The 10,467-nt window shown below is 51.0% G+C and overlaps 1 protein-coding gene across 1 annotated transcript; it reads left to right on the top strand.

The window, feature by feature from the left end:
- The first annotated feature begins 6,883 nt into the window (after positions 1-6,883).
- On the top strand, positions 6,884-7,867 carry LOC138353739 (small proline-rich protein 3-like). Its single transcript, XM_069307130.1, has one exon. It carries the CDS (start codon positions 6,884-6,886, stop codon positions 7,865-7,867), a length of 984 nt encoding a protein of 327 aa, XP_069163231.1.
- Positions 7,868-10,467: the final 2,600 nt, after the last annotated feature.

Here is a 10,467-nt window from a genome sequence, read left to right on the forward strand (position 1 = left end):
GCTCTCAAGCGAGGCTCTGCGTTGCCATGCTCACTGCCACCATTAGTGTCGCGGGATATTCCAAAGGCGCTAAATATCACCAAGGATGCCAATATGAGAACAAAAGTACACAAGGCGATCTATTCGGAGTAAGCACCAAGCCATTACGACTATATACCAATAACCCGCACCCTTTCCAAACCCTTTGGACATCAAAGCAAAAAACTATATAACATTTGGAAGGTGTCAGGATAAGGATTTGGGATGGGACGAGGGAAAGGAATGGTGCCCAACCACTTGTGGATGGTCGAGGATTGAACGCCCCGACCTGCATGAAGCCAGACCGTCCGTCGTTCTACCGTCCAGCCCAAGTGGCTGGACGGGGCATGAATGGACTCCATTGCAGCGATATCTGACAAATTCCTTCTGACTGCGCCACCCAGCGGAACTTTGTCTTAAACACTTCTTAAAACTTAGAAGCTTAGTAGTAGGGATGACTATCTAAAGAGGATTTATTTTTTTTTTTAAATCCTCTTTAGATAGTTAGGGATTCCATGGGGATGCCAGCCAGGGGATGACTATCTAAAGAGGATTTATTTTTTTGGAAAAAATCCTCGCTGGATAGTCAGGGGTTCCAGGTAAATTGGGCCAGTCACTCATTTGGAATTAAAGAATTCTTATGAGAAAAATAATTTCTGAGATCTTAGAAGTTTGTTAAGAGTTCTTATGGGAGAAAATAAGTAAGAAAATCTTATAGAAAAATTCAAGGGCAAAGTTCGCTCATCTTACTGAGAATAGACTCTACGGACAATGTTTTCTTGTTTTCAAAATCGCGCATTTTTCAAAGAGCATTTTCAGAGAATATGTTCACAGAAGTTTTGTTAAGGATAACAGACATCTTAGCCATAACTTTTAGTTTGTATATCCATATACGGCTGTTTCACGTGTAAAGACCGAAATTGTACAGATACCAGTTTAAACACCGAAAATTCATCAGAGACCAGTTTTATATCCATTTACAGCTGTTTCACCTGTAAAAGTCCAAAAATTAGTCAGAGACCAGTTTAAGCTCAAAATTCATCAGAGTCCAGTTTATGCCCAAAAATCGCCAGAGTCCAATTAACGACAGAAAATTAGTCAGAGACCAGTTCATGCCGAAAATTCATCAGAGTCCAGTTGTAGACATAAATTCGTCAGAGTCCAGTTTAAGCCTGAAAAATTAACAGAGTCCTGTAAAGACCCAAAATTAGCCAGAGTCCATTTTCAGACCAATTTTCATCAGAGTTCAGTTTATGGCAAAAACTCGTCAGAGTCAAGTTGTAGACAGAAAATCGTCAGAGACCAGTTGCAGACCAGAATTTAACAGTCTCCTAAAGACTGAAAAATACTCAGAGTCCACTTTGAGACCAAAATATTTCAGAGTTTTTAATTACACCTTACTGCATGCTGACTCCCCAGACCACAACTGTCCGGGGAGACAGTCAGTGACTGCACTCTTGGTGCAGCCAGACGTAAAAGGAGTATCCACTCCCCCTGTGAAAAAATTTAGACCTCCCAGGAAATACTAGACGGAAAGTAGAGTGATAGAGACTTAGCCCCGGACCCACACATAAGCAAACTCAAGTCTTCTTCCTCACCAGCAAGCAATAATGTCCTCCCCGTGTATTTTGCTCCTTTTGAGTGTCTCTTACACAGGTACCTGGCTGACCAAACCATTGGAGAATCAATTTTTTTCTATATTATGCACCCCATACCCATCCCGTGGGCGGTGGTGTAAAGGATTACAGAGGCACATAATCGGTTCAGGCAGACGAGAGGATCCACGATTTTCCTCCACATAATGAGAGGCGAGAGTTTATAACGATGCCATTCCCGGAAACTCTAACAAGCGGCAGAGCAGCCAAGCAGCAGTTTTCCCAGAAATACCACACCGAGCTAGAGAAGCTAAACCCGCGCTCTCCAGGGTTCCCCTAGCACTAGAACCCACATTTAGACAAAGTTCCTGAATAGTGGGAAACCTGGAGCCAGATTCACGAAAGCACTTACGCAAACACTTACGAACCTGTACATCTTTTCTCAATCTTTGGCGGCTTTGTTTACAATTATTAAACATTTAATGAGCTCCGAAGCACCAGGAGGCTGTTTATAACAATAACAACAGTTAAATGGGAAATTTTCATGCTTATAAACTGTTTAATAAATGTAACCAAAGCCGTCAAAGATTGAGGAAAGATGTACACGTTCGTAAGTGCTTTCGTGAATCTGGCTCCTAGAACCCCCATGGCGAGACTCAGGAGGGTAACCTGAAACGCCACCATACGGAAAAGTTGGTAACTACAAAGGTAAACACGACCCTGCGAGCACTGGCGGTCCACACCCGACACAGTGCTCCCTGGATCATACACCGTAGTCCTCATTTACACGGTCCTAACACAGTGCTTCCTAGACCTCACAGTGAAGGTCCTGCCCTTACATAGTGCACCTGGGATGATATCATACAAGGGCGCGCCTCCCAAACCCAGTGACAGATGACAGTGAAGGGACGCATACTCCAACGCCGTCAGGTAAACACCCTACTACCCAGTATTATGTAGACCTGCCACTTGTAGGACCCCAATGTAAGACCTAACCAACTCAGGTCCCCGGGACAGGTAGCTCGCCAGGTAAGTTTCTCTGAACAGGGGGGGGGGGAGAGGTTAAGTAGAGACCCCCACACTTAAAAGATCTCAACAAATGTCTTCTGGGATGATTGGGTTATCAAAGTTGTTCTCAAAACGGAGGTGTTGCTATTCTATTTTTTTCAGCCAGTTAGTAGCATCATTATATACACAAAAGTAAATGGGGGTGCAAGTGTAGGGACCCATAGCCTCGGAGAAGAAAATAAAAAGTACTCAGAGAAGACCTTGTGGATCCTCACTGAATACTTTGATATTTTCTTCTCCTACCACCCCTATTCTTTTTGTATGTGTGTATATACACACATGAAAGTAAATATATATAATTATTACAAGGGTTTAGAAGTTGGAGAAATTATCATTAAAAATTATCATTGTTGTATATATGTCTGTTGTAATTTAGGTACAAATTACACAAATTACTTTCCCGTTGAAGTAAACAGTTCATATAGACTAAATCCTGTTGACCGTTGTTTAGCAATGTAGCCGGGTCTCTCAACCCACAGGTCAAGGGTTCGATTCCCGAGAAGGGCGGAGACGCTTGGGACCATTTTGCTACACGTAATGCCTCTGTTCACCGAAACAAATGAGCTGTTTTTTGTCATCTGATGCTTCTGTTCACCTCGCAGTAAATAGTTACTTGGGAGTTACTTGTAACTGGCTGAATCCTGGGGATGTAAGAGGGATGTGTTTGTGTGTATGTGTGTGTGTGTGTGTGTGTGTGTGTGTGTGTGTGTGTGTGTGTGTGTGTGTGTGTGTGTGTGTGTGTGTGTGTGCACGTGTGTACTCACCTAATTATGCATTAGGCAGTGATGTGGTGGAGGCTGACTCCATACACAGCTTCAAATGTAGATATGATAGACCCCAATAGGCTCAGAAACCTGTACATCTCACAATTGACGGTTGAGAGGCGGGACCAAAGAGCCAGAGCTCAACCCCCGCATCAACACGTACACACACGCCAACAATCCCTCCCCAAACGCTGCGTCTTAATAAATCTCCAGACTCATGACTTGTAGATGTGCGGTACTCCAGGGGACACCACAGCCTGCTTGATCACCCATATGCTGCACACGCACCATATTATATTACCACCTGAAGGGTCTTAGCCTGGCCAAGCTGCTGGTTCTCCCACTGTGGGAGGTGGTGAAGGGGTCTCCCACTGTGGGTGGTGGTGGTGGTCTCCCACTGTGGGTGGTGGTGGTGGTCTCCCACTGTGGGTGGTGGTGGTGGTGAAGGGGTCTCCCACTGTGGGTGGTGGTGGTGGTGGTCTCCCACTGTGGGTGGTGGTGGTGGTCTCCCACTGTGGGTGGTGGTGGTGGTGAAGGGGTCTCCCACTGTGGGTGGTGGTGGTGGTGGTCTCCCACTGTGGGAGGAGGTAGTGGTGGTCCCCCACTGTGGGAGGTGGTGAAGGGGTCCCCCACTGTGGGAGGTGGTGAAGGGGTCCCCCACTGTGGGAGGTGGTGAAGGGGTCTCCCACTGTGGGAGGAGGTAGTGGTGGTCCCCCACTGTGGGAGGTGGTGAAGGGGTCCCCCACTGTGGGAGGTGGTGAAGGGGTCCCCCACTGTGGGAGGTGGTGAAGGGGTCTCCCACTGTGGGAGGAGGTAGTGGGGGTCCCCCACTGTGGGAAGCATAGATGCCAGATCTTCTTCCTCTCCCACAACGAGAATGCCAAATTGAATAATGAAATGCAAACGCCATTTTTGTCCTGGACCCGCCAAACATGGCCGCCTCCACGGTCCATAATCTGCCGAATTGAAATGCCAACATGCACAGCCTCCTTGAACAAAACGGATTTACACCACTCGCAGCTGATTTTTTATATGTTGTTAGATATTGATATTGGCTCTCTATACTTGGAATATAGAAGTCCTGAGGCCTATATTATAGTCTACATGAGGCTATATCTCAGCTGGGTACAAGTGACAGGATGAACAACCCAGCGGGTTTTCTTCCTATTGGGGGGTGTCCAACCACTTGGGCTGGACGGTAGAGCGACGGTCTAGCTTCATGCAGGTCTGGGGTTCAATCCCCGACCGTCCACAAGTGGTTGGACACCATTCCTTCCCCCCGTCCCATCCCAAATCCTTATATCCTGACCCCTTCCAAGTGCTCTATAGTCGTAATATTATTATAATAATATTATTATCAACGTCATAATTATACATTATACATCATAAGTGTTATACATAAGTATTATACATCTGTATAATACATCAGACAGTCAGGAGAGTACTTTCACTCTGGGATTAATGTGACCGTGAAGGGTGCACCTTTCACTCTTCCTGTCTACCCTTCTCTGTCTCCCATACCCTGACTTAGGTCTGGGTACGCCCCTCCAGGCCTATCTCCTCCCTCCCACTCCCTCCATCAACTCCTGGACCCCTCCATCAGCTCTCCGGACCCCTCCATCAACTCCCGGACACCTCCATCAACTCCCTGGACCCCTCCATCAACTCCTGGACCCCTCCATCAACTCCCCGGATCCCTCCATCAACTCCTGGACCCCTCCATCAACTCCCTGGACCCCTCCATCAACTCCTGGACCCCTCCATCAACTCCCCGGATCCCTCCATCAACTCCTGGACCCCTCCATCAACTCCCGGACCCCTCCATCAACTCCTGGACCCCTCCATCAACTCCCGGACCCCTCCATCAACTCCTGGACCCCTCCATCAACTCCCCGGATCCCTCCATCAACTCCTGGACCCCTCCATCAACTCCCCGGATCCCTCCATCAATTCCCTGGACCTCTCCATCAACTCCCGGACCCCTCCATCAACTCCCGGACCCCTCCATCAACTCCCCGGATCCCTCCATCAACTCCCGGACCCCTCCATCAACTCCCCGGATCCCTCCATCAATTCCCTGGACCTCTCCATCAACTCCCGGACCCCTCCATCAACTCCCGGACCCCTCCATCAACTCCTGGACCCCTCCATCAACTCCCGGACCCCTCCATCAACTCCTGGACCCCTCCATCAACTCCCCGGATCCCTCCATCAACTCCCTGGACCTCTCCATCAACCCCTGGACCCCTCCATCAACTCCCGGACCCCTCCATCAACTCCCGGACCCCTCCATCAACCCCTGGACCCCTCCATCAACTCCCCGGACCCCTCCATCAACCCCCGGACCCCTCCATCAACTCCTGGACCCCTCCATCAACCCCTGGACCCCTCCATCAACTCCCCGGACCCCTCCATCAACCCCCGGACCCCTCCATCAACTCCTGGACCCCTCCATCAACTCCCCGGATCCCTCCATCAACTCCCTGGACCTCTCCATCAACCAGCCCATTTGAACATGCTTCAGCATTTAACCAAGAGTTCAACCTGATGGTAGTTGGTTCTGCTGGGGCCCAGGAGCTGTGTTCCAGTTCGGGGCGGTGCTTCTGGTTAAGGAACGATGTTCCAGGAAGACACACACACACACTCCGGGGTAAATACTGGTGTTCCAGACAGTGTTTCGTATCAAGAAGTGATGTTCCAGGGGGACCATTTTATGCATAAAGGTCAGGGATGGTGTTTTATGGAGCCATAAATTGTATTAGAAGTCCTTATTTTAGGGTCTTCAATGCCGTTCCCAGGTTCGTAAGTACTTGCGTAACTGCTTCGTGAATCTGGACCCAGGTTCGTAAGTACTTGCCTAACTGCTTCGTGAATCTGATCCCAGGTTCGTAAGTACTTGTGCAACTGCTTCGTGAATCTGGCCCCAGGTTTGTAAGTACTTGCGTAACTGCTTCGTGAATCTGGACCCAGGTTCGTAAGTACTTGCGTAACTGCTTCGTGAATTTGGCCACAGGGGGCGCTGGAAGACCATACACAAACCAGAGTTCAAGGCTCCAGGGCCTCCGGGACCACGTACCGGCGGCCCTGGACCATACTGGGGTGCTACAGGAAGCCGGCCACACCAGACCCTGGCTGGGACGGCTGAATATCAATCATCCGTCGAACCGCTTGGTAAGTGCATGTTACCTAACTGCTAAACGCCTTATCGCGGCGTCCCACCTCCATCCATCAAGGAGCTATAGGGTGTATCCAAGAGACGGTCCGCGTGTAGTGGTGGTTCTTGTCCTCTTTAGTTAAGCAACTGTTGATCATTCAATTGAGAGTTGATTTTTTAGTGTGTAAATACAATATTATGTTCCATTTGTCCCTTCGTCTCTCTCTCTGCTGCCCACTTTCTCTCATATCTTGGCATTTCCTGCATGTTAAGAAAACACATGCATGGAACTGTACCGTATATGGTGGTGTTGTGCTGAGCCGGAGGACTGGTGGACCGGTGTGCTGGAGGACTGGTGGACCGGTGTGCCGGAGGACTGGTGGATCGGTGTACCGGAGGACTGGTGGACCGGTGTGCTGGAGGACTGGTGGACCGGTGTGCCGGAGGGCTGGTGGATCGGTGTACCGGAGGACTGGTGGACCGGTGTGCTGGAGGACTGGTGGACCGGTGTGCCGGAGGGCTGGTGGATCGGTGTACCGGAGGACTGGTGGACCGGTGTGCTGGAGGACTGGTGGACCGGTGTGCTGGAGGACTGGTGGACCGGTGTGCTGGAGGACTGGTGGACCGGTGTGCTGGAGGACTGGTGGACCGGTGTGCCGGAGGACTGGTGGACCGGTGTGCTGGAGGGCTGGTGGACCGGTGTGCTGGAGGACTGGTGGACCGGTGTGCCGGAGGACTGGTGGACCGGTGTGCTGGAGGACTGGTGGACCGGTGTGCCGGAGGACTGGTGGACCGGTGTGCCGGAGGACTGGTGGACCGGTGTGCCGGAGGACTGGTGGACCGGTGTGCTGGAGGACTGGTGGACCGGTGTGCCGGAGGACTGGTGGACCGGTGTGCCGGAGGACTGGTGGACCGGTGTGCCGGAGGACTGGTGGACCGGTGTGCCGGAGGACTGGTGGACCGGTGTGCTGGAGGACTGGTGGACCGGTGTGCCGGAGGACTGGTGGACCGGTGTGCCGGAGGACTGGTGGACCGGTGTGCCGGAGGACTGGTGGATCGGTGTGCAGGAGGACTGGTGGACCGGTGTGCCGGAGGACTGGTGGACCGGTGTGCCGGAGGACTGGTGGACCGGTGTGCCGGAGGACTGGTGGACCGGTGTGCCGGAGGACTGGTGGACCGGTGTGCCGGAGGACTGGTGGACCGGTGTGCCGGAGGACTGGTGGACCGGTGTGCCGGAGGACTGGTGGACCAGTGGACCGGAGAGCTGACGATCCACCTCTCTTCCTCGTGGATCGGCACCTTCACCTGTGGCACCCTGTGCCACAGGTGAAGGTGCCACAGGTGAAGGTGCCACAGGTGAAGGTGCCACAGGTGAAGGTGCCACAGGTGAAGGTCCCCACAGGTGAAGGTGCCACAGGTGAAGGTGCCACAGGTGAAGGTACCACGGGTGAAGGTGCCACGGGTGAAGGTGCCACAGGTGAAGGTGCCACAGGTGAAGGTACCACGGGTGAAGGTGCCACGGGTGAAGGTGCCACAGGTGAAGGTGCCACAGGTGAAGGTGCCACAGGTGAAGGTGCCACAGGTGGAGGTGCCAGCAAGGAGTGGTTGGTTTTGGTGGAATAAGAGAACGAGTTAATGACCTGAGAGCGACATGGCACTGGTGCCTCAAGCCGCCTGAGGAGGCTGGCACCTGGCGCCAAGCACCTCAGCCTGTATGCCAACCCATGGCAGCACTTGCCTCTAACCATCCACCTAATGGCCTGCCATTCCTCAAGTGCCAATTGGTGCCAACAAGCCGGTTTTCTGACCTTCCCCAGAGCGCTGGCACTATGTGCTTCACACAGAAGGTCTGCCAGTGCCAGGCCTGGTGCCGCTGTACCGGGGCTCTTGTGTAACTCAGGGCATGGGGTGGGGGCATGAGGGGTGGGCTTGAGGGGTGGGCATGGGGGCTGGGCAGGGCACTGGGGCCGACAGGGCACCTCTGAGTCATACAGAGTAACCCAGCCATCACCTTCCATATTAAATGTTGATCTGAAGGCCGCGTACATTCTGTACCATCTTATACTGTGGTGTTAGTTACAGAGGTGCCCCATGATGGTCCAGTGGGTGGTGTTAGTTACAGAGGTGCCCCATGATGGTCCAGTGGGTGGTGTTAGTTACAGAGGTGCCCCATGATGGTCCAGTGGGTGGTGTTAGTTACAGAGGTGCCCCATGATGGTCCAGTGGGTGGTGTTAGTTACAGAGGTGCCCCATGATGGTCCAGTGGGTGGTGTTAGTTACAGAGGTGCCCCATGATGGTCCAGTGGGTGGTGTTAGTTACAGAGGTGCCCCATGATGGTCCAGTGGGTGGTGTTAGTTACAGAGGTGCCCCATGATGGCCCAGTGGGTGGTGTTAGTTACAGAGGTGCCCCCATGATGGTCCAGTGGGTGGTGTTAGTTACAGAGGTGCCCCCATGATGGTCCAGTGGGTGGTGTTAGTTACAGAGGTGCCCCATGATGGTCCAGTGGGTGGTGTTAGTTACAGAGGGCCCCCATGATGGTCCAGTGGGTGGTGTTAGTTACAGAGGTGCCCCATGATGGTCCAGTGGGTGGTGTTAGTTACAGAGGGCCCCCATGATGGTCCAGTGCGTGGTGTTAGTTACAGAGGGCCCCCATGATGGTCCAGTGGGTGGTGTTAGTTACAGAGGGCCCCCATGTTGGACCAGTGGGTGGTGTTAGTTACAGAGGTGCCCCATGATGGTCCAGTGGGTGGTGTTAGTTACAGAGGGCCCCCATGTTGGACCAGTGGGGTGCTGGTGGTGGTGGAAGGGGTACAGAGACAACTAAAGGGTTCAGAAAATGGAAACTGTATTATATTGAGTGCTATCAACAAACCCAGGTTACAGACATGATGAACTAGTTGCAATAGTATAACTAAGATTTTGCCTAATATCTTATTTTAATAAGTTACAATATCATTGAACTTGTTAGACAAGGTATGAATATCCACTTCAACATGTCTGCAGATCACAGTATTACTTACTGAGTAATACAATACATATATCATGTAAATATGATTCTGTAAATCATATTTACATAATTTAAGTATGAAAGATCCGAATTTTTTATTAGGCTAAAGCAACAACTAGGATAAAAATACCTTGATTCCATCCAGTCGGCAGTGTGTGTGCCTGAGGAGTCGAGAGACGCAGGTTCAATCCCACCGCCCTGCTTCAATAGAATAAAATATCTATACATCTTTCCTGGATACGTGTGATAAGCGATCTCCCAAATTCTTGTAAGCGAATCGCCATATTACTCAGTGAAGATGGTAACCATATCTCTTGTGTTCTCCAGCTGGAGTAGAGCGGAGGCGGCCACCCCGACATATGCGGACCTGGAACCAATAAATGTATTCATGCCCATAAGCGGTATATTGAGAATGAGCAACTGGCCATTTAAACGTAAAACTGGACGCCCCCTGACGATAATCTCCAGCCATCACCTAGACAAACTAGAGCGCGGAGAAATATATAAAAATCCGGGTTCCTATTCATCGGTAGGGGTATATTAGTGGCACATTAAAATGGATCAGTGATATATGACATGGCTGGACCTTATTTTTTTTCCTCAGGATCTGAGTAAAGTAGTGAAAGTACTCAATGAGTCCTGGATATGCAACGCGCGCCATCTGGCAACACTCGGCGTAGAAAGGGGGTGTTTTTTCTGCACCTGCTTCACAGAACGTTCCTTCCCGTGACAAATCCGAGGAGCGAATTCGCTAGCGATATTACGCTCGTTCGGACAGTAGTAGACATGTGAGTAATGAAACATAAATGAAAAGTGACACTTGGTTAAATTAGTGTGATGGTGGGAGTGGCGGCGCGTG

This window comes from Procambarus clarkii, chromosome 59 (genome assembly GCF_040958095.1).
Source record: "Procambarus clarkii isolate CNS0578487 chromosome 59, FALCON_Pclarkii_2.0, whole genome shotgun sequence".
Classification (NCBI taxonomy): domain Eukaryota; kingdom Metazoa; phylum Arthropoda; class Malacostraca; order Decapoda; family Cambaridae; genus Procambarus; species Procambarus clarkii.

Bases quoted from the DNA above. Each gene is read 5' to 3' on its own strand.
- LOC138353739 (XM_069307130.1), top strand. From the start codon at position 6,884: ATGGAACTGTACCGTATATGGTGGTGTTGTGCTGAGCCGGAGGACTGG.